This window comes from Macrosteles quadrilineatus, unplaced genomic scaffold, assembly GCF_028750875.1.
Source record: "Macrosteles quadrilineatus isolate MER2022 unplaced genomic scaffold, UCM_ALF_1.0 Scaffold_7__1_contigs__length_78375512, whole genome shotgun sequence".
In the NCBI taxonomy this organism is placed as follows: domain Eukaryota; kingdom Metazoa; phylum Arthropoda; class Insecta; order Hemiptera; family Cicadellidae; genus Macrosteles; species Macrosteles quadrilineatus.
In genome coordinates this window covers 22,288,176-22,313,869 of record NW_026542600.1, presented here as the reverse complement: position 1 = coordinate 22,313,869, position 25,694 = coordinate 22,288,176, and the positions used below count along the sequence as shown (strand labels likewise).

The 25,694-nt window shown below is 34.2% G+C and overlaps 1 protein-coding gene across 3 annotated transcripts in view; it reads left to right on the top strand.

The window, feature by feature from the left end:
• The window catches only part of LOC128998368 (5-aminolevulinate synthase, erythroid-specific, mitochondrial-like), a 31,795-nt gene extending 7,297 nt beyond the window's left edge, over window positions 1-24,498 (top strand). The window contains exons 1-10 of one of the 3 annotated variants that reach the window (XM_054424474.1): window positions 1,167-1,277; window positions 3,459-3,758; window positions 5,407-5,475; window positions 10,245-10,455; window positions 15,366-15,550; window positions 16,138-16,349; window positions 17,629-17,761; window positions 19,937-20,205; window positions 21,294-21,503; window positions 22,396-24,498. In XM_054424474.1, coding sequence (XP_054280449.1) covers window positions 3,494-3,758; window positions 5,407-5,475; window positions 10,245-10,455; window positions 15,366-15,550; window positions 16,138-16,349; window positions 17,629-17,761; window positions 19,937-20,205; window positions 21,294-21,503; window positions 22,396-22,509 — 1,668 coding nt within the window. In that variant the 5' untranslated portion in view covers window positions 1,167-1,277; window positions 3,459-3,493 and the 3' untranslated portion in view covers window positions 22,510-24,498. Of the gene's footprint in view, window positions 1-1,166; window positions 1,278-3,458; window positions 3,759-5,406; window positions 5,476-10,244; window positions 10,456-15,365; window positions 15,551-16,137; window positions 16,350-17,628; window positions 17,762-19,936; window positions 20,206-21,293; window positions 21,504-22,395 lie in introns of those variants that run through there. The other 2 variants (XM_054424475.1, XM_054424477.1) reach the window with 2 other exon arrangements.
• The last annotated feature ends 1,196 nt before the right edge of the window (window positions 24,499-25,694 follow it).

Genomic DNA, 25,694 nt, shown 5'->3' with positions numbered 1-25,694 from the left:
TGCCTCTTAACCAGTTCGCTCCTCGAAGTTAGATATATGGTTGCAAATCAACAGTGAAAGGGAAGTAAATATTCAACAATTAACTGTCAAAGATCGCGTCCCGTGATAAATGTATGCTCGAGATATATAAATAGCAAAAATATACTTTAATAGTTTCTCTTTATTCATACGAACATTTCACTCACTTTTAAAACTATAACGACCGATTGGAAGGATTTAGTCATTGCATAGATTAAGCATACTCCCAGTATGCTTAAACTATGGTCATGGCTATTCGGTATTCCATGTCCTGAGGTAAAGCAAATAATAAGGAGGCCTAAACAAAATACCCACGCCACAGCGCGGACCTGCAGACTAAACGAATTTCAATTGATCGGATAGTATAGGATAAAATAAATAAATTTCCCAATAATGTTATCAAAATTTATCCATAAACAAGCAAACTACGACAGTTGTCTTCCTTAAGAATAACATGGACAATTTAAATTTGCACAACAAAATGCATCAATGTACAAAATTGTTTGTTTTTAAGCTCTACACGATAGCCGCAATGTAATTTGGGCATTTCCATGTTTAGGATAAAATTTTGGAACTTCAAACCTCCGCAATCACAATACCCCGTTCCCATGACACAATCTTGCTGGTTCGCGAACTAATTCGGGTTTATCCAGCTCAATAATCCTAGATCCAGCTCTACACATTCATGCCAAACTCCATCAAAAATTCAAAATTGTACCAAAATTACTCGAGTTATCGTACGTTCATATATACACACATACAGACATATTATATAGTTTAAAGAATAGCGTTTTGGCCTCTGGGGACATAAAAATTGAAAAGTAAATTGGTCCCGGGTTTAGGACTTTCCGTACCGTCTACGGACAGGGGCATTTTTTGAAAGTAAAACATGCACCTAGAATATTAAACTGGAATTGTGGTCAACATCAACGCACTCATGCGTTAGCAGACATGAAATGCAAACCAGAAAAGCTCCAGATGTTACTAAAATATTTGTTTTATACTTGCAGTATCAAAAGTTAGTTAAAACCCAGTTCAGAAAGTACAAATTCTTTAATATATATACACTTTTATATTAGCGCTTGTACATAAATAATTGTCTTTCAAACGTTGCCAGCCTTTAAGATATTATGTCGTCTGCTATCATTCCTTGATTCTATAACCTCAATAACCTCTTTCTCAATTCTCAATTAGAATGAAGACATCTTTACAGTCATAGTTCAGGAATATTTGCTAACCTTTGGTCCTGGTTTGTTAAGGTAATAATTTTAAGTTAACGATGAATATATTACTATGTGAATACTCAATAAACTATAAATACCTTTATTAGGTATAGCTAAGTTATTCTAAGTAAAATTTTTCCAGACTTGATTTTATTCTTTTTTTAAACATTCTCAGTTCTCACACACTTATGCCTAAACTAATTCTTAAGGGATTATTTGAATTTGAGCATACTAAACTCTTTTATTTTCTTTTGTATATACTAGGCCTATTGTTAGTTAAAAATCTTACAAAAAATTAACAACATATGAACACCATTAATTTTGTTGGTTTTACATTGCTTTTACATTTATTTGGATAAGTTAATCGGAAGGCTTAATAAACACTCAGGCCTTCTCCTCCACATGGTAAAGGTGATAATCATCTTCAATGGACGTTCATAATTCATTCTGACTTAACTTAGTTCCCCAAGTTTTGTTGCAGAAAATTGTAATTTACGATAACTTAGTTAGGTTCTGTCATAGGCTTGGCATAGTAAACAAATCTTTTGGAAAATAAATGCTTGCCATCGTAACAGCGAACAGCAGAGCACAAATTATTGAGCATTATAAAATATGTGTCCGTACACAGTTGGATTGTGATAATTGGATCTCCTTCATATATAACTTATTTTCCTAGTCACCGCAGGTAGGCTACTTCATAGGTAACTTGCAAAAGTACCAGCACCGGCATTTTGACGTCAGTTCTAGGTAAGTGTGGTGGTACTGTGAATACCGTAGCTTTTAAATGCCAACACATCATTATTTAAAAATTCCTTGAACCTAACATTACATAATATTGTAATTTTTATCCAAATACTTTTTCATTTAAATGTATCTCGAATTGTGACGTTGGACACTCTTAGAGCTGATAATTTTCTGCTTTAACAAATAAATATTACAAGAAATTGAACTGTCAACATTTTTGTATGGTCACTTCAACACCCCAATCGGAGTTAAGTTTGCCCTAATAAAAAACATATACATATAAAAAATACTGTCAGAGTCGAAGCTATGTAGGCCTACATGTTTTTTTAGATTAAATAAATCACAATTCTTAACATCTTTCAAGACTTTACTAGGTCTAAGTTACCTAAAACTGGGGGGGGGGGGGCTGCAGCCCACCGTACCAAGGGCTATTAACCGCTACCGAATATGATCAACAAATTAAGAAGTCACATTATGAATAAGTTTTAGCAAAACGATTACCTACTTCAGAAAAAATAGGCCTATTTACCCTTGAGCACTAATGAAAGTGAAAGGACATAGACTTTCCAACGTTTTGAGGAGAATGTTAAACTTCTTCAAGGCTAATTATGCTACGGGAAAAAATAGAAGAGTTTAATTTTGGGCGTAGTTATAGCCAAGAAAGTGTATTCAGTAAAAAATATTCATAAAATCCTTCGTTATATATTTAAAGTTTAGGTTGTTTTCATGTTTACCTTTAATTTAAATCATCAAACAAGAAGTAGGTTGGTGGATTGAATAGGGGTTAGTTGAGGTAAACATTTGCTCGATGTTTAAAAATGTACAGGGTGTTGGCTGTGAGGCAGTAATCAAAGATATGGAAATTAAGCCTGCGGATTACAGTGTGACTGAATAAGATATTGCTGAACTGATGGGGGTTTCTAAGACTACCATAGATAACCTTAAATCCTGGAAGGTTTAAGATGTTGACCTGAAAACAAAGTTTCCTCAACTCCACTCTCTAACGTGATGGCAATAATTAGCAACTGATAGATGCCTGCTGTTGTCGTGGTTGTCCAAGTGCTTGTCATCCCTCCAGCCTCCCTTAGATGGACACATTTGTTACATCTATAGGCTACACTTGTCATATAGGACCGTCAATTATTAACTGAATTAATGCTTTCTCGATTTTAAAAGTAACCAAATCACAGAACAATCCATCCTTTGTAGGATTTTTCCTTACATCATGACGAGACTAGTCACATAGGGTTGGGGACCAGATAATAAAATAGAGGAAGGTTAAGAATATGGCTCTGGTCTCTTATAGTACAACCTTTGCACTTTAAATAGTTAAGATGATTGTAAAATAATATTTTTTTTTTAGTACATAACTAAAATGTTTGTATCCAAAAAAGTTGTTACTAACTATTATTAGTGCTACCTCTATGGTAATCACATGCTACGCTTTAGTAAAAAAATGTTGCTATTTTTCAGACGCATATTTAGTTCATTATCAAGGTAATAACTAAATGAAGATGCCCTGCCCGTTCCTGAGCCGTTTGCCATCGGCTTATGTCCGCAACTACGGGCTGAACCTACTGAAGAACCTGGGCAGCCACTGCCCCGTGGTGTCGCGTCTAGCAGCCAGCATCAGTTCCAGTGATCAAGCAGCACAATTGGAGGGTTTGGCTACAAGATGTCCCTTCCTGGCTGAGGTCACTACTCCTGTGGTCAAGGAGGCGAGCCAGGAACAGCAAGCAGACGTCATGGAGTTTCCAGACAAAACTTCCATTGGTAAGTAATCCACATGGTTTGATCGTTTGTCTTATTACATCTGTAAAATGGGTAGGTCTATGCAATCTTCTGCTATAGATAAAATTGTGAGAGTATTCAAAACTAATTTGATCATTTACTTAATTATACCGAGGGTGTTTTAAAGCCATTTGTAACTCAATGTAATTGAACTGCAAGAATAACCTATTTGGGATATACACTGAATTCTTTTTTTTACATTCAAGCCCAAATAAGGGAGATGGCTAAGTTCAGTTGAAACAGATCCTATTAGTTAGATTGTCCTTGATCTTTCTTAGCTGGTTTCAATTTTAACTTTAGTTTTTTCATAAGTTGAAGGAAATAGCTTGCATGTGTTAGGCCTACCTATTTTAAACAAAAAGGACCACTGACCCATGGGTGTTTGAGCTTTATTTTGACTATTTTATTTGACTTTTATCAGCAAAGTAGGCCTAGTTCAAATTGGTCACTGGAAATTTTCCAAGGTCAAAACAAATCATAAATTGATAGAAATTATTAAAGTAGGCCTACACAATTGTAACAAAAATTTTAATGTAATATTACAGGCAGCTCAGAACTGGTATGCCTACTGAATGATCTGTACCAATCACCATTAATCCCCAACTGAGACAAGAGCCAAAAGTTTTAAATTTAACTCAAACATTCCAGTCCAAAAAATCGTCCACCTTAAATTAACAGTCAGTTATTTTGACTGGTTTGAGACTACCACTTAACACTAACCTCGTGAACAACCTATCCTTTAATAATGTGTCCGAAAATATTTGGCCTCACGTAAGCCTAAAGGTAAGTAGGTGGCCTAGTCGGTAGCGCAACGAACTACGAAGCAAAGACAGCTATGTAATAGGTTCATCTCCCAGTGTTGCCGTTGATATTTTTTATCTCGGTTCATTCTTGTACTTAACCGGCTCACCCTTTGCTTTGCTCTATATGCTTTATGTACTGGTCGAGGACAATGTAAATATCAAATACAAGATTAATAGAGGCCACCAAATTTATTTTAAATATGCCCAGAGAGTATCCCCCGTTTTTGGTATTGGAAATGGAGAATTTTACTTTGACATTTGTACATGGTGCATGATTGATGGGGTTTAACTAGTATTTGGTGTACAGTAACTTGAAGCGATTAGACTAGTACAGTAGACTCCCCGGACCTACTGGACCAGTGGACTCCTCGGGACCGAGGCCAGTCCGGATAACGGTTTTCCCGGTTAAACTGACGTCCCTAAAAACTCGTTAAAACGGACCATTTACTGTGACATTTGACTTAAAATTTGGAAAGTATTGTATTTAGACATGTGATCACTGGTCTCAAATCTTTCCCACGAGAACAGTCGTTTCAGTACTGCCCACTTCCTGCCGATCTAGTCCGGTTAAACCAATGTGCTGATAAAACTTTTCCGGTCAGTGTAGTCCGGTTAAAAGGTATCCGGATAAAAGGGAGTCTACTGTATTTGATTAGGCTATAAGGGATTTGACTAGTATTTGATTTACAGTACCATGAAGTCATTTGACTAGAGTAGTTTTATGTACAGTCTCTTGAAAGGGTTTGATTAGCGTTTAAAGTACAGTCTGTTGTTGGGATTTGACTAGTCTGTGTTGTCTGTGTTATACAGTTATGTTATGTTGGCAGGCAAGCAGAATGAGGATCTTGGTGATGTTAAAGGAAAGTCCCCCGAAAAAGCTTCGCAACAGGACAAAGGTGGTGGGCTAAGCTTAAATGCTTTTGCATGCACATTTTCATTTCTATTTATACAGGGTGTTTCAGAATTCGTGTCGGATATTTTAGGGTATTGTTCCTGAGTAAGAAACAAATCCAAATATCATATTTAAATTGACCGGAAGTCCTTAGTTACTCACACAGCCGCCATTTTGTTTTTTTCGCTTATTAATTGTTTTCTAAAACGTGGTAAGAGATACAAAATTGAAACTTTGCAAAAACATTTATGACAACTAGATAAAGCTACGAAAAAATTATGAACTACAAGAATAACTTTTTTAAGAAAATTTAATTACAAATCGATTGACACCTTAAACTTTAAGATTGGATGAATATTAACTGAGATATGGCAGCTTTAGTAATACGTGACCGCTGGAGGTTAGATGCAGTGCATGCCAAGGCATGGGGCCTGAGTCTGCCACAACAATGCAACAATCTCCGTCCGCTTTGCAAGTTATTTTTAAACGATTTTAGATTATTTCAAACAATAACAAAATATTACGTTACCCCAAAAGTGTTTTTTTTTATCAATTATCAATCATTGGTATGGCTTAAAAATTGTACACCATTTTATTGTCTTTAAAATTCACTCTAAACCTTTTACAGTAAGAGTACACGTTAAAAGTGAATGTAAAAGTTAGAGGAACTGACTACATTGAATATTCAATAATATCTTCAGACAACGATACAATCAGCTGATTATTTTGTTGACAAGTATGTTGACTTTCAACACAGCTGATTTTTTAAAAGGTTTGGGTGTTTAGTGTGAATTTTAAAGACAGTAAAAAGGTGTGTAATTTTTAAGCCATACTAATGATTGATAATTGATAAAAAAAAACTTTTGGGATGATGTAATATTTTGTTATTGTTTGAAATAATCTAAAATCGTTTAAAAATAACTTGCAAAGCGGACGGAGATTGTTGCATTGTTGTGGCAGACTTAGGCCGCATGCCTTGGCATGCACTACATCTAACCTCCAGCGGTCACGTATTACTAAAGCTGCCATATCCCAGTTACTAATCATCCAATCTTAAAGTTTAAGGCGTCAATCGATTTGTAATTAAATTTTCTTAAAAAAGTTATTCTTGTAAATTTTTTGTAAACTCAATGGTTTTTGAGTTATTTAAGAAACAAAATTTTAAATGGCCGCCATTTTGTTTAATGAATTTTAAAAATGTTCATAATTTTTTCGTAGTTTTGTCTAGTTGTCATAAATGTTTTTGCAAAGTTTCAATTTCGTATCTCTTACCACTTTTTAGAAAACAATTAATAAGCGAAAAAAACAAAATGGCGGCTGTGTGAGTAACTAAGGACTTCCGGTCAATTTAAATATGATATTTGGATTTGTTTCTTACCCAGGACCAATACCCTAAAATATCCGACACGAATTCTGAAACACCCTGTATAGTTATGTTGTAATGCAAATACTTCTATTGATCCCGTGTTCATATTTTTAGGCCTGTGTACGTAAAGTTCATAAATCTCTATGATATATATGATTGGAAATTTCTCTAAATTATGATTCTTGATAGATTTATTAGTTGATATAAAAAAAGGACAACAATACATGTCAGATGGTGTGACACATCTAATAAACAGCCATTCTAACTCCACAGCAAACATTTCAAATTATGTAACTTCATATTACCAATTGTTTCTTCTACCACAAAAGCAAGACCATCGCACCAAAGCAAAAAGTTGAAACATATGAGCCTAGACCATGGGTTAAAAGTGAAATTGTTTTATTACTGACATACACCATTGATGAGATTAATAAAAAATTGTTTATTTTTGCTGCATTGTAGCACATAGACATTGTTATACATAGACAATAAATCTAAATGTAAAAAAATATGAAATTAAGTCCAATGGAAAAACAAATAATAAAAAAAGTCTGTTGATCTCACCAGGCAAAAATTAAACATTCAACCATACTATAAAATGACAAATAGAACAAGAAAACAACAAATGACTATCCGAGAAACATTAGAAGACAGATAGCCAGTTAGGACCAAAGTCCCATATTTTTATCTGATTAAATTGAATTTTTTAACAAAAAAATATATTTCCTTGTTGTTGATTATTACATAATTTTATAACCACAAAAAATATCCGAGAGAAACTTTTCCAATCTGTCAGTTTAGATCAAAGTTTAGAGTAATTAAGATAAAAATTTATTTCACTTTAGTTTGATTTTGCAATCATGCTTGTTTGAAAGACATAAGAATATTGGAATGTACAAAGCTAGCTGTAATGACACTTTACCGAAATCTATTTATTGAATTACGTGTCAGTACATCATATAAATGACAGGTCCTGGGTTAAATCTTAGATGCAAAACTAAATTGCTCCTGTTTTTACATAAAAACAACCAATTTGGCTCTCAATAAAGGTGGACAGGTTTATGAACCCAACATGTTATTTACAAAATTAGTGATCTTACTTAAAACTTGTAAGAATGTGTATGTACTTTGTGCATTGTATATAAACGTATAGCCATCACTATGATTCCGACCCAATTAAAAAGTACTCCGTTATCCCTCTTGATTGTCTACATGATGTTCTTTTTATGTGTAACTGATGTGTTTTTATATTATTTTCAAACCTTTTTTTTTGTACAGTATTAAAAATCTCAACTCTATTCCTCGTGGACGTTTTTATGTGAAGCAGATATTACGTGAAAACATTTGTCTCTGTTTTTTCCTGCGATAATTTTTATACTTGGATAATAGTTCCTGAGATGGATAGAGAAATGGAGGGGGGGGGGTTAACCTAAAAACACCTTATTTCAATTGGAAGATTGGCATTGTCCATTGTTACTGAAAACCTTACCCATTCAACAAGAAACGTCTATGAATTGTTTATCATTCAATGTGTTTGCTATAGCATCTACGTGTTTACATTGATAACTTCATGTTCTATTCAAGTTGGTGTTCACATAACATTGCCTGATGTCACTACTTTTTATTGGAATATCCATTAAAACAAATGTTGTTTGTTTTTAGACTTAACATAGAAATATAATATCCAACCAAACAAACATTCGAAATGACCATTTATTTATTTTGTGTTTGCAATGAGTGTTTTAATTGCATTTCTTGAATTTCAGGATTAAAAATTTTCTCTTTAGTTTTAAAATTACAATGTTATAGCATTAAAATAAAGCTGTATTACCAAGATCTATAAGACTGAATGATGTTGAAAATACTTGAACAGAACCAAAATATTTAGAACAATTCCATATTATTTGAGATTATTTATCAGTGGTAGCAACTCTTTAACTTTACTGCTACTCATCATATAACCAATCTACCAATCTGGTTGTTAGGGTGAAAAATATCTATAATTTTTATATTTAAAATCCAGAAACTCACAGGATTATATACGAGGGCTGTTTGGAAAGTAACCCCAGTTTTTCTATAAATAAAACACGAGTAGAAACAACATTTTTATATATACATCTTAAAACTACGGCTTTCCTCTACTTTACAACATAGTTTCCTTGGACATTCAAATGTTTATCATATCTATGGACTAACTTTGAAATTCCCTCTTGAAAAAAAAATCACCCGCCAGTGCCTTGAGCCATCCCGTGACTGCATCTTTCAGTTCTTCATCATTGTCAAATCGCTGGAAGCCCAGCCATTTTTTCATGTGATTGAAGAGATTGTATATGAGGACATGTTAGAGGATGCGAAAAAACATCCCATTTGAAGTGGTTCAAAAGGTGCATGGTTTTCTGGGCAGTATGAAGGCGTGCGTTGTCATCCAGAAGAACGACGCCTGACGATAGAGGACTGCAGGGTTTGTTTTGGATCGCCTGTCTTAGGTTCTTCAGAGTTTCAACGTACAAATCCGCATCGATTCTTGCACCACATTCCATAAATTCAAACATCAGCAAGGGAGTCCCAAAACACAGTTACCATGAGCTTTTCTTGGAAAAATCTTGCCGGGCTTTTGTTAGTTTGTGTCATGATGACGAATGACCTCACAACTTAGACTGTTCTTTAGAAGTATCAGGACTCGCGTGTTTTACCGAGGTTTCATGGTTAGTCACAGTTCGGTTCAAAAAGGTTTCTCCTTCCTTGTATTGAGTCAAAAAGTCCAGAGCCGAGGTCATTCGTTGAGTCTTGTGGTTTTCCAAAACGATTTCCGGGACCCACCGAGCACACAATTTATGGTAACCTAACCTGTTAGTCACTCGTACAGAAAAGTCAAGTTTTTTTAATATGTTGTGGAAATTCGTCCAAAAAGTTCTAAGGTTGTGAATTGTCTGTTGTCATGAATCTTTGTGTCGATTTTCTCAACCAATTCATCACTGACCGCTGATGGCCTGCCACTTCTTTCTTCATCATGCACGTTCGTTCGGTCATTTTTAACAAGCGGACTAATTCCCAAACAGCTCCTTCACTCATTATTTAGGTCCATACAGAACACAAAGTTCTCTATGAATAGCTGATGCCAAGAACTGTTTAGCTATGAAAAATTGAATCACAGGATGCACCTCACACTTGGCGGGATTTTCGTTTGCAGTATTCATTTGACTAGCAACGAAAAAAAAACTAGCGCTCAGACGACCGTTACACTACCACAGCTGGACGCCGACTGACTTGCGATGCGCACAGCCACAAGAATGGCGGTGCTACCCCTTTCACTTCCCGCATAAGAGGAAAATGTAGGTTATTTTTATCTTCCGAACTGCCCTTGTATAATGTTTAGACTATTTATATAATTTTCCTTCTATTTACAGAAAGTACATTCCCCTATGAAGATTTCTTCCACGAGCAGATAATGCGAAAGAAGCGTGATCACTCGTACAGAGTGTTCAAGAAGGTGGCTAGATTGGCTTCGGAGTTTCCCTCTGCCCTCGAGTACAGCTACGGGGAGAAACCAATCACTGTGTGGTGTGCCAACGACTATCTCGGCATGTCCTGTCATCCAACCATCAAACAAGCTGTCAGGTACTGCAAGAAAACAACTTTGCTTATTCCTCCCCAAAACTTGCAAACCCTCATATCAAAATATCATTTATTTTCCAAAAACAATTAAAATATTACATAATCTAATCTCTGTACAAAAATATTTACAATATTTTTAGTTTTTTAAATAATATAACAAGTTTCTGTTAAACGCTTTTTAAATCAAACCAAACACAGTTATATCCCACAAAGGAGAATTCACTCCTGTATATTGGAGAGAATCAATATATTTTTGACGATTTTTTTTTAAGATGAAAAAAAAAGAATTTTGAACAGGTGGAGCTGGTGGACTGAGTGATTGGTGGCTAACATGATACTATTTAACAACTGGAGAAACGGTAGATTTTTAACTGTGATTTTTCTTCTTTTTAGTTGTAAAAGGTTTTGTTTTAATAATGTGTGGTACAGTAATTGTTGTTAGAAAACCACGAATGTAGGATACTATCCATTTTCATAGTTATGTCAATGTATTAAAGTTAAAAATAATGGTTTAAATACAGTTCTGAGCAGAAAACCGCAAAAATACGGGTAGCCGCGTACCGTACCGATTTTGTACCGAGAACCGAGGTACAAAATATTGTACCGTACTGAACCGTACCGACCTTAAATTTTCTGTACCGCTGACCCCTAGTGTAAATGGATTAATCCAAAATAAAACTCCTAAATAAAACCAGAAAACTTACAAAAACAGTTTTGACCATGAACATTGGGATGTACAAAATAAAAAAGATTGCCACTCGTTAAATCACACATGTATTTGGCCTAAAGAGCCTAACACTAACTTTAAAACATTTCGCATATGGAAACTTAACAAACTTAAGGTAAACAAACAAGTTTGCGAACCAGGATGATCAGAATATGAGGTTTTATGAAGTAAACATTTGTTTTCCCATTTTTGGCCCCCAAAACATACAATTTTGCAATTTCTTTTCAAAGTTTTTTTTATAGAATTTATGAATTAGACAAAATAATTCCAGTTAAACCAAATAAATTATAATATACTTTAGATCATTGTTGTACGCCTATTATAAAAAAAAAATGCATTTACGCACACTGAGATGCTCAATGGCCACTCAGTAGTGCCGGACTAGCGGCTAAAAAACCCCCTCATCTCCTAGGACACTAGCCTGGAACTGTTTAGCACATTACTTTGGGCTAGGCCTTTTAAACTACGCCACTAGGGCTTTCCTAGTTGTACGCCTAATGGTTAGAGGAAATTTGAATAAACCCTGTAAATTTAAAATTACCATGTTATTCTTATCGAGAATACATACAATGTTGTAGTTTGTCTGTTTATGGATATATTGTATTTTGACCAAATTTGACAAATTGGTTTTTTTTGTACTAAGCTATTAAGGTTTCAATTTAAAAAACACTCTTTATTACCTTCCCTGTAACAGCAAAATTAAGTAGGCCCTACTCATTAAAATTTATGTTATTTGAATATAAAATAAATCTGACAATATCAAGAGAGTGGAAATTCAACCAGGTAAGTAGAAGTTTGCTTTGTCTGCAGAACTGCAGGTTTGCTGTGGCATGGGTATTTTTACTCTGGTTTATTGTCTATAATCTTCTTGTTTAATTCAAACTTTAGTTTTAAAGTGATAAATCATGTATAAATTTAATTAAGGTAATGATTTAGGCTATATAGTGTTTTAGAGTAATGATAGTAACAATACTTTATCTTTCCTTTTTATTCTTCCAACAAGGATAATTTGCACACTGTCCACCCTCATAATATATAGTTTCATAGACAGATCTGTATCTAGATTTAATAACTAAAAATGTCCAATGCATCATCTTTGTAATGCCTCATGACTAATGAAACTCTTGAATCATGAACAATGATATGGAATCATACTCTAATCAAACATTGCCGAGTGCAGGTCATAGAGCCTGGGGTGATTCTGAAAAACCTACCCTCCGCAAAAACAATAGGGCACAAGGATAGCTCTGAGTTTGTTCTCCTCGAAGGATTCCCTATAGGTTATTTTAGAACATTTTGTGGGGAAGAGGAAAGTAGAGAAGGGGTAATAGACAGGAAGAGTGTGTTACAGCAAACTGGGCAAAAACCACAAATGGAATTAGGGCAAATTTTAAGGACGCTAACACCAGAGGATTCATTCTTCGGAAGTATAAGAGGGAGGTTTTTGGCTAATGTTAGGCTAGAAATGTACCAGTGGAATTTTCAACAGCCTAAATAGATAACATTTCAATAACTTTAAATATGGCAAGGTACTTGATTAAGTATTAGGTGTATTTAATTCAATGTATATTAAACTGGTTTTAGTGATTTTATCTGATTATTAAAAGTTACTGCTAAATTCAGAATCAGAATCATATTCTACCAAGTCTTAACAGAGACTTATATGGACTCATCTGTCAGCTAAAAAAGTTAAAGATACCAAAACAGCAGTGTATGTATAAATTGATCATTATTTTATTTATATACTGTATTAACATTTTTAGTTTTTATAGGTACAGTACTGTAGAAGGCCGATTGGGACTACCATCCGCTTATTGTCACTTTCATAAATCTTAAATTTTGACGAATGAGTCTCATGTAATATTTTTTTCCTAATACCGTTAAATGGGCACACTAGTGTCAAATGTACAATTTAAAGCAAAGATATTCCCAACAAATAATTAATAGCAAAACAATGGTATTTTAATCAATAAGAACTATGTTATTCGACAAAATGAACTGACGAATATTATTATTGCAAACATGTACAGTTGATGTCCTCGACCTAAAGCCCTGACTATTTTAATCTAGGGTAGTTCAGAAGTAAAGAACTGCTAACACTAGTAACACTTTCAAACAGTAAAATTTAAATCGTCCTTACTCCGATGTTGGGAAACCCAAATGGTTTTGATATTTGTTGATTTCAGTACATTCTTCCCCATCCTCCAATCGAAATATCAAAGTTTTTGCTGATGAAACATCCTCAACTGTAATACATGTTTATAGATAGTTTAAAAACCACATGTTTTAAGTAAAAGTGAAAACTATAAAATTTACTGAATAGTATACAATGTAGGCCTATGTTATGAAAAATCTTCTTTATAATGTTTTGGGAACTTGCCAAAAACGTCATTGAGATGAATGAATTATTCACACAGAACGACAGGAAGTTCATAATCTACTGAATCCATAAAGAAAGAAGCAAACCCTATTCATTCAGTAGGTAAGGTTAGGTTTTAGATTTAGTGCATCCATAAATAGGAAGAGGCGGTATTGACTTTCATATGGGTTGAATATAAGCCAAGCTCATGAATACACAAGTGGCTAGGCAGTCAGCCACCTCCATGTTGAAACTGACAACAACTGTCACCTTACTACCTATTGCAGTACAATTGAAAGTTTCTGTTGTGACTATCTCATTTCAAAATTGAAGTTAACAGTTAAATTTCTTTTGAAATATTCAAACACCTCTAAAAAATTATTGTCAAGGTTTCTAATATGTTTGTATTCCTCACTTCCTAGTTCCTATACAGGGTGTCCCAGAACTCTCTACCAACCTTTCCAGTTATTATCCCTGGACCATAGACAAGTCAAAATATCATACTAAAAATTTCAAAAACACTTGTATAGATGCCTTTTAGTTTTTTTTTTTTTTAAACATTTTAAATTCAAGAACATAAGCGGATGGTGGTCCCAATCGGCCTTCTACAGTGTACCTATAAGAACTAAATGAAATTTGTTATATAGCCTTATTACCTTAACTAATTAAAGAAAAAAAAATATTTTAGAGTGTTTATTTTCGAAATGGCTGCCGCTTAAAAATTTAAAACGTAAATATCTCAAAAACTTAAAATGAAAAAAATTCAACTATATGTTTTTAAAAGAGAATTCAATTAAAAATCTTTTTACACCAAAATTAAGAAAATCTGTTCATAAATAAGGGAAAAAACTAATTTTTAAGAGAATGTGATCATGTCAATACCAACTGGTACAATGTAAATCAGTGTGCTGCTTTAGTATTGTCTAAATATTAAATTAATCAAAAATATGGTATTTTTGAAATTTTAAATATGATATTTTGACTTGTCTATGGTCCAGATTGTTCTGGGACACCCTGTATAATATATTAAATTTGAATATGTTAACATATTAATTTATGTTATTGAATATGAATATACAGTAGAACATTGATAACAATTCACCCTTGATAACAAGTGTCATTTTCAAAACCTCTTGAATTTATTTAACCACTTATCTATCACACGTTACTCAAACCTCGATAAGAAGTCAACCTTGATAACAAGTCATATTTAACCGTCCCTATGAGAGTCTTGTTAAATCGAGGTTCTACAGTACACATTTACTATATAAAGTTGATTATATACATAAATGGTACAAAAACCAATACACTATAAAACTATAGAAAAACAAAAAAAGGCAAAACTTATCATTATCAGAAACTGGCAAATAAGTAGTTTATTGACAAAAAAGCTTAATTGATGAATGTTGTAGGACTGAAGAACTATCTAGACTCGATAGACACTTTTAAATTAAAAATAAGGTTGATGAACTTAATAAGATTAGTTGTTGGATCAACGTCTATTAAACGTCATTAACGTCATTTATCTGTTAAAACTATATTTTTAACTATAAACTAAACTAATAAACTATAAACTATATTTTTATTGATGAAATAAAAATATAGACATACGAGACAAGGAGTATCCCTGGAAACCATTGTAACACAGTTCCCAACTTTAGTATTTTTTACAAAATTGTTGAGTTGTTCTAAGTTTTGTAATCCAGTTAACAGCTTTGTAGCACTGTTAAGGATGTAGTGATACTGTTAACAAACATTTTGTTCTGCTACAGCTATGAACTATTTACACCTTTTTGGCACTATTGACAACCTGATTGGTTGTTCCAGGGACGCTGTGGACACTTACGGGGCCGGGGCTGGAGGAACTCGGAACATTTCCGGCAACTCTATCCTCATTGAGAACCTGGAGCAAGATCTCGCCCAGTGGCACCAGAAACAAGCCGCTCTCTTGTTTACCTCCTGTTTTGTAGCAAATGATTCGACATTGTTTACTTTAGCAAAGGCTCTACCAGGTGTGCTCAAAAACGTATAAGATTTTGTTTTAAGTGTTATTCATATAGTTAAGTTAGCCTACTGTCGTTCTAACTTTAATTGTAAATGTACAAACCACATTAAATAGTGATACACAGTAATACAAAATTGGATCTTTCTCCTTAAACACTAGTATCGGTATGACCAGCAGAAATATACATCGCTGATTCATATTATCTTATTATAATCCCTTATGGGGTATGGTACATTTTCTGTAAACAATTTTGATCAATTAAATCTCAAATTCAAATTAGTTTACGTTTACGATAATATTTTTAATTTCAAATTTGAGATAATATGAATGAAGTCTATTGCAAAATTAGTAACAAAGAACTGTATTGCAAGAAAAATGTAACTCTTGAAATTGCTGACATGATTTTGATGTACAGCAGAAGGACAAAACCAACTCTTGCTTGCAAAACATACTCTTGCCTGTTGTCAAGTTTTATAAATCAATATTCTGAATTTATTAGTCAACATTATCAATTCAATCTGGAGTTTTCATCTGCCATCCCATGGTTTGCAACCATTACAATATTTGATGGCTTATGTTATATTTCTTCTGCAGGATGTCATATCTTCTCCGATGAGGGCAACCACGCGTCTATGATTCAGGGTATCCGCAACAGCAGAGTTCCTAAGCACATTTTCCGCCACAACGATCCGACGCACCTTGCTGAGCTGCTCTCTACTGTAGACAAGAATGTGCCCAAGATTGTAGCATTTGAGACGGTACATTCCATGACGGGTGCTATTTGCCCCTTGGATGAGCTTTGTCAGGTCAGTTAAATGTTAAATTTATTATGAAAATAGTACTAAAATCAGGATTACGTAAACAAGTTAATTAATTACAATTGTTAACATTTGTTCAATGCCCAAGAAAAAGTTTAAACAACTAAAAGACTATTTGCAAAGCACTCTTTAATACCTAAACAGTGTTAAACATCATTAAACAATGGGCAATTAAAAATTCAGACCTTGACATCTCATTAATGGATGATACATATTATGCCATTTACTATTATTTGAGTCATTTGACAGAAGTACTTAAATGTTTGTCCTTAAAATGTTCATTGAGAAGCAAGTAAAATGTCTTATTTGTTACAAGAGAAGGAAGATTATACAAAGGTAGATTGAGGTAACGTAGAGAGAGAAGGAAAAGTTCAAATGTATGTGTAATATGCTACTCAGTACTTTGCTAATACTACTGATAATAGTATTTTTTGTTGTTGGTATTTTGCTATCCGTGTACTGGTATATGTATTATGTTTATAGCCTTTTTAGATACTGTAACGCCAGGAATACTAGAAAAGGCCCGGTATGGATCATAAACATAAACAAATGACGTTTTTGGCCCAAAAAAACCATTTGTTAATTAATGCTTTTAGTATAGGGGTTTTGTTTACTTTCGGGCCAAAAACGTCATTTTTATATGTTTATGATCCATACCGGTATTTTTCAAGTATTTGTGTGGAACGCTAATGATCTTGTAATGATTTATGCTTAGGCATATTTTCTATTGGAGTTAGTTGACAAAATTTTTTGACAGTATTTTTGTGCCGTGATGAAAAGTATCGTTCATAACTTATACCGAAAGTAATTTTCTGGCGCTTGCTCCAATTGTTCCAGACCTTGGCTTCACCTCATACGTGAAACTCATTCACACTCATTCATTATGCTGAGCTTTGTCACACATGTCAAATTCGGTATTCCTGTGTTCAGCTTTGCCTTACACATTAAACTTGAAAACATACCTGGAAATGCAACCTTTCAGTAGTTGTGATGAAATTTACTTTTCCAATATCATTTGTTATCTTGTTTAATTATGTAAATATTTAATATGGCACCTGAAATAGTTCAGTTGGGCTCAACACCAGATCATTTCATCTAGAGACCATTTGGATTTGGACAAAAAAATCAATATAGAAATTTTGACCTTTATTGCAGCTGTGGTATTTACTTTATTACTAACATCAAGAGAGTATTTGTCTACATGTTGTGTTTGATAACATACAATAGAAAACTATAAATAATAATCTCTCATATGATCTATTGGCAGGTTGCTCATGATTTTGGAGCATTGACATTCGTGGACGAGGTCCATGCTGTGGGTCTCTACGGATACAAAGGGGCCGGAGTCGGAGAAAGGGACGGACTTCTGGATCAGATGGATATCATTTCTGGAACTTTAGGTTGGTAGACCTCCAGGCATGTGGCATATTTGTAAATCTTGTTTGAGAGATGAGAATGCAACTAGTTTCTTTGACTTTTTTTAAATGTTCAATTTTGTGCAATGTACTCTATAAGTCTGCTAATCCAAACTAATCTGGACCGAGCAGTGTTCGGATCACTTGATTGTTCAGATTAGCCTAAATGATTTAAATATATTAGAATCTCGATTAACCAGGGTGATTGGGAGGAGGAAGACCACAAATAATGAAAACCACAGTAATCGGACATTTTGTTTTTTTACATCATCAAAACAAAAAATTAACGTGCAATCATTAATAGTATTCCATAATCATGATAGTTCAAGTCACTAACTTTGGTTAAGATATACAAACTGTAACATTTTTAATGACAGTTAACTCAAACTTAACAAGAAATTAGACAAATACTGTACAGCAATGAATCATATATAGAAAAAAATAGCCATTGTATTGTAACCTCCTACTGGTGATAGGCTACCGGAACGTCCTGTTTCAGAACAGAGGCGTGTCAATAACAATAATAGTCAAGTAGCATTGATTTTCCCAAGATCATAACAACACTCGTAAAAAGAAGGTAGATATCAAAACAACACAACACATTGTTTTCTTTCTTTTTTAGTTTCTCTTCTTCCACACATTCAACAAGTTGCTATAGTTAACTTATCACCCAATCACAGCTACAAAAGTTCCCCTGGTTTTTTATCACTCAATCACAAGCTACTAATTTTGTCATCATCAGTCCCAAGCTAATTAAATCTAGCGTGACATCGCACAACAGACAGATCTGCAGGAGCAGACGATTGTCAGTGCAAGCCTTGATGTCATCTTCGAGCTATTGATTGACATTTCTTTGTTCTGCTTTGTTGCTTTCATTTTATTTTTGCCAAATGAACTGCGATGTCCCAATAACAATAATGTGGGAGCCTGGATATCAATAATGGGCTAAAACTGTTGAATATTTAATGCATCTTAACACATTAAGAAGAAGATTAATAAATAACTTACAGTTTAATTTTTTTAATTTAAGATTGTAAAATATATTTTTACATTATCAACAAATTTCTGGAACTTTTTCAGATTAAAGGGACGTTTGGATTACTCATGTTTGTAGTGTTCGAACTAGTAGGACTAGTAAAATATAGTCTATTCTAATTTAGTCTATATCAATGGAGAAGGAAACCACCTTGTTTTCCAGTGTAATATGTTACACTTGGCTTATTTCTCAATCAAGAATAAGTGACTAAATTTTCATTACCTGATTTACTATGGGGAAATCTATTTTAAATCTTTGAATTTCAGGCATTTAAAGGCTTAGCATAATCTCTTAGGACTATAGACTATAGGACCATGTCTTAGACTTGATTAATTCCGCTCAAGTTTCTTCATTACTTTCTGATCTTACATAATCTATAGCATTTGTCAATGCACAGAGTATCGTAATGAAATCTTCAATATACTTATTTATCAGCACTGCACTCTTACTCATTACAGTCACTTACTCTGTTCCATTCAAATTACTAGAAGATTGAATTCATTTTATCTATATTGGTAAACTTGTGAATGAATACAAAATTTTGCTATTGAGGTGAGAAATTAGGACTAAATGTTCCTTTCGTAGGTTTGGCCTCTGAAATAAAAAATCACAAACTAAACCGTAAGGAAATAAAAATAAATATACTCTTTTAACTGAACAGTTTCTTTCTTAAAAATAAAAACTCACTCTACCATCTAATTAAACATTTCCTAACATTCACATTCACTCTCTATTACAACAAGATGTAACATGACCTTTCACGTCTTAACCATTTGGTCGAGGTAGAATGTTTTCAGAATCACCTTCAGTTGGAAACGAAAAGAGAATCTAAATGCCTTATAGGGCGGGGACCCAGAGTTGATTAGCCACAACATGTATACCTTGTGTTTCTTTCATTTCAAAAACCTAAACTGGTTGCAATGTATTTTTATTTTATTTTGTGATTAACTATATAAAATTATCTGATGTTATGTTGAAAATAATGTGTACATAATAAGGTTTGACATCATTGATAATGTCATAGATAGCACAAAATTGAGTGAATAACTAAGCTTGATAGTAAGAAACTAAAAAAAAAATACATTAAGTATTTGCAGAATATGCTAAATGAGCTATGTTTCTAGGGAAGGCGATAGGAAATGTTGGAGGGTACATTGCTGGCACTAGCAAACTGGTTGACATGGTGCGCAGTTACGCTGCTGGGTTCATCTTCACCACCTCACTACCCCCCACGGTGGTGTCTGGAGCAAGGGCGGCCATCTCCGTCTTGAGTGGACCCGAGGGTCGTAGTCTGCGGCTGAAACATCAGGAGAACGTGGCATACATGAAGACTAAACTGCTGGAGCACGGCTTCCCTGTGGAGCCTTCCCCATCTCATATCATTCCTATCAGGGTGGGTCTACAGAATCTGAAGGTTAAATAAGTCAATAAAATCTAATTAAAGTGTCACTCCTATTGACTTACGATCATCCAACTCAACTCTGTTGTTGACATGTCGCCTGTTTTACCAGCTGTGCTGGAGAGGAAAATGTATTGTGACAAATAAAGAATCTGAATCTAAATCTCTCATGGGAGCAAGGTCGAATAAGAAAAACTTTGAGTTTCCAAAAAAAATTGCAACATTCAATCTTCAAGCGAAGAAAAGTCATCTCATGAAGCCTCATTATGTACTCCTCGACAATTGGACATCCAAACTAATCCGACACCCCTTTTAACTTTATTTTTGCTGATGGGGAGTGTACATTATCTAACAAATGCGTATATTTTATGGTGGCTTTCGTTTGTTTTTATTCATATGGTATTTATTTGTATTTGACTATTATACTGCTCTGAACGTGGTTTTTACTGTGTTTTTCCAGCTTCGGCTCGGTTTGTGTACTATTCTTGTAATGTTTAAATATTTTATCACCTGAGTACAGGGTCAGATTCTATATCCTGAAAGGTCTTGAAAACTTTGTGAGCCTGAATATCGCTAAGGATAACCTATATTTTAAATTGAACAAGGCCCACCTGAGTTACATTAATTTAAATGCTAAAAAAAGTTAGGTGATTTCAATGGTCAAAAATCCAACAAAGCACAGAAATGTACTTATTATACCCATTAATTACTACTGTTCACTGTAAGGGTCACTGAATCAGGCTGGACACTGTGACTGAAAAGTCAAGAAGATTCCACATCATGATTTAAAATTTATTGTTGTACCAATATCAATGACTCATTTATTGCCTCTTCAAAATGTGTGTTTCACCATGAAGTGCCACAGATAATTGAAAGTTAGCAGTATAAAAAACACACATTTTTCTTCTTTGGTTTCTGCTGTACACCCCTCAAAGTCAGTTGCTATCATTGGTAGGCAATGGCTGCATTTGAACACAGGAAACCATTTTACATGTTAAATTATCTTATAGTTGGCAAAATTAAATAGGTTATCTATTCACGAGGTTTGAAATATTGACAATTGAAAGTATGTTTGGTTCCAGATTGGAGACCCAGCTCAATGCACAGCTGTGTCTGATTTGTTGTTGCGCAAGAAGGGACATTACGTACAAGCCATCAACTACCCTACTGTCCGGCTTGGAGAGGAGAAGCTACGTCTCGCCCCGACCCCCCGTCACTCCCAACAGATGATTGACAGTTTTGTGCACGACCTTCTTGAGATCTGGTCCTATCTAAAACTGCCACTCGCTCCGGTATGTTGATGAACTGTTCATTGAAAACTATCATGCATTTGATATGTTTTAAAAGCGCTTAACTTACTTATTTTAATACTGTAAAGAAATACTGGTATTAGAGCATCTGGAAGGTTTTCAATCTAAATTTCTTTAAAACTACGAACTAAAATAATCACAATAATTGATTTCAGGAGAACGATAATGAAAATCCTCTCATTGGTTGATTATTTTAAGCTTCTAATGCTGAGAGACATCCAAGAGAAAGTAATGGATAAAGTAATACAGTTTTAGATTAAAGGTTAGAGGTTAGGTAATGACTAAAAGTTTGGATCTTGTACTGTACCGGATCACCCCTTGCTTTGCTTGATATGTTCTACGATCAGGCCACAGAACCAGCTTTGATGTAAGTCAACAAACTTATCTATAAGCTCACAAGCTGGTACATAATATTTACATAATTTTAGGTTTGTTTATATATATTTGATAATCATAAATGCTTACATAGTTCATTAGTCACAGAGTGAGAAATAATTAAGCACATATTTACAACCATGAACTCTTCAATCTTCCACACACAAAGGCATTGAGATCCCCTCAAATCTCAGAAATCCAATCATAGGATGGAGTTTTTACTTGATGGGAGCATCAGTTTTCCCTTCCACTGTGATGATTACTACGTCAACACTTGAGCGTCACAGGGAAGGGGTCCCCCAGAATTAAGAGTGGGAGTAGCAAAGAACATAACGCTGATAAACCAGCTTGGTCCGTAATAGGAGCTGGTTGGAGACCTTTATGAACTGTAGGTTATAGAGATGCACAAACGTTTATGTGTCAGAATAAAGAGATTTTATTTATTGAAAAACCATAGGAATTTGCAATGATTGTAGATGTAAATGTGCAATGATTGCAGATCCAGAAGTGCAGCACCTGCGCCAAGCTAACTCCCTACGCAGACACTTGTGGTAAAGACGCAGGATTCTCCTGCATCGCACCCAACTGTCCGCAGATGGTAGCCTCCAACTAGCTTCTCAACCTCGGTGTTAGCGCTGGATGTCTACTACTCTACTTTTAGTTCAACTACAATGATAGTACAGTATTATGTTTTTTTTTCTCCAGTATCCAATATTACAAATCATAGCTCAATAAGGTCAATTTGAGGAGCAAGCTAGTAGTGGCACAGTGTGGAACTTCGGTCCCCGAGGTCCTGGGCTCCAATCCTGTTAATCACCAATGGATCTTAGTGATAATGCCACAACCTCTGGCGTAGCCTGAAGTAATGGGGAAAAAGAGCCTCGGCTAGAGCCTAGTGTCCGTGCGTGTGATGGTGGGGGAAAAATAAGGCCAAATTGGTCAGCGGAAATATCCTGAAAACTTTGTATTTTAAATCTATAAAAACTACAAGTTGTACATGTACAAAATGTGATCTAAAATATATCGTTTTAGTGGGGATGAACAACAACACCCACTATTTACAATAAACCCACAGGCAATAGGGCGGTCACAGTTTGGACATTGATTTGATTTCATACAATAATAAAACCAATTGGTTTGTCTTGGACAATGTATTCCAAAAAATCGTCAGAGGCAAAGGGCTCCAAAGTTGAAGGAACCCCTCTCGCCATTCCAATTAGAGAGAGGGGTTGTCCGTGTGACGACATTTCTCCGAACCTGTTGAAAACGGAATGTCTTGCCTTTGAAAGTTCTTTTGCAATCCCGTCTTGAATAGTTAATATTCTATAAGATTCAACAATATCGTTTGAGAAGATCTGGAGAAAACAAATATTGTGTGACAGTTTTTAGACCTTGTATATTAAATAATCTATAGTTGGTTCAGTAATACTTCTAATACCGTTGGGAAATAATAAAAAAAATGCATGAGATTGTTTTTGAGTAGACATCCAGTTCTTAGTTACTACTTCTAGAGCTTGGTGGAAATAATATTTGGGTGTTGTTGGCATTAGTGTATTATAACAGCTGATACTTCTGAAATTAAACCCCATTCCATGGGGAATTGGTTTTTCCTATCTGCGGGTTCTACATTTGATTCTTTTGATATGATAAATTATGATTATTTAAAAATCAATTTCCAATAATTTAAGATAAACTTTTGTCCAAATCGGTGTGAAGTTGAGCACCAGTGTCGAGTACCTTTTATCCTTGGTTATCCTTTGATATAATCTAAAGTTACCAAGTTTATCCTGTTTTACCTTTAATCTATATTGTATTTTATTAATTAAACATGTATATTTTGGATTATTCTTTATATATTTTTGATATTTGTTAAATAATACTATTTTGCTTGGTTTCCAATATATTTTTGTACTTCGATGGATCTGTAGGTTAATTGATGTAATAGCCTATTGTATTAGGCTTGATGTCTTTGATTTTCAATCAGAATAAATGTCTTTTAAAATATGATTTTGTCAATAAATTATCTTTGGGAAAAATAAATATTTAAACATAGTACACATAAATGTCTACAGCTACCTGTTGACTACTGATAATAGCCCATGGGTGACTGTAGGAAAAAGATTTTCATTACAAGATTTATTTTCCAGAAAAGGCAAGTTTGTGATTGTATCTAAAACAGTCTATTAAAGTATTTGTGATGAAATGTACTTCTGAACTCTTGTAAGATTCCCTAAAAATGTTTTAAATATGTCAACTGTGCGTAACACTGCCTAATTTGAGTTTTGTCTCAGTTCATATACCTGATTCTTGTAAGCATTATTAATATTTAAATATGTGTAATGCATTTTGATTCATACTCTGAGATAATTTTACGTTCAATTGAACTTTTATCAACAGTTTATCTGAATATTTGCCTTAATTTTGGCCTTGATTTATAACAATACACAATCTCACTTGTACAATTATTAGTAATCAAAACATTTAAAACTGTTATTTTAAAATTAAACCTATATGTAATGATGTTTAATGTTACTCTATATAAAGGTTTTGAGATCATAAAACTGTTATCAAATGTCAAAATATATCATTCTAGTTGCTGTGATATGGAATATTTTCATTCCTTATCCTTAAACTTTAACTGCAGTCCAATGTAGTACTGACATTGACTATACACCTTTGCTCTCTTTCATTAATCAAAAATTGTACAACAGCTGACTTTGGTTACATGAACTCCGCCTCAGCAGTGTCAGCTATGTCGTCCAACTATGAATGAGCCAGTGAGCCTGATGTGGGTGTGAGACTGGAAGTGATGGTTTTACTACCACACATACGTCAACATTTTACCTTGTCTATTCAACAGGCGACTAGTCTCAGCTCTCACGGTAGTTTTCAAATTCTCCGTAGGAAGCAGCACCTAACACCTGTTAGTAATCCTTACACTACGCTATATTGCACTGCTACCGTCCCGCTATCTGGTTAACCAAAGAATGCATTACATATTCAATCTAGTAGAGGTGTCTAATGTGGTTGTACTATATACTTCACGGCTACTATCCCTTGTTAAACAAAGATACTCCATATCCCTTAAATTTTGCTTCTAAGTGTAATTTTTTGGTCGTATAAAAAGGCTAGGCTGATTTTGAGACCTAAGGCTACACTTTCACAAAAAACGTTTTAACAATATAAAGTTAAAGTAATAGTTATAAAAAAAATTCTTGTCAAATATTTTAAAACGTTTATTGTTTAGCTGCTATTTGCTTCATTATAGCACAATTATTGTTTGTGGGCAAAGATAATAAGAGGGAAGTAACCCCCCTTTATGTAGTAATATTCCCTAGCTCTTGATATGTTTTTGTTATGCCAACATAATTTCTAGAAACTATTATAACTATGGTATGGCAAGTTTGGCATAACCACCTTGACCTTAAGGGTGCGCTCTACCCCTGACGCGCAACCGAATGCAAGGGTGTGCAAGATTACTGTTTTCACCTGCTACATTGAAGGTAGAGTCAAAGTTAAGGTCTCATATTAAAGAGGATGAAGTTTTCTATAGTTCTGCGTTTCATTATTTAATTTATTTTTAATACATACCTTATAAACTTGATTTTTATGACAAGAAAAAAGGTCTTTTCAACTAGCCCTAACTTATTGAAAAAACGTTATTTGAAAATTTGAAAAACGCAGAACTATAGATTGGTATTTGCACTACTATAAGCCGTTTGGAGTGCGTAGCTATCATTATTGGTCTATTCGAAAACAGTAATCTTGGAAACCTCTGCAAGCGCTTCTCGTGGCACT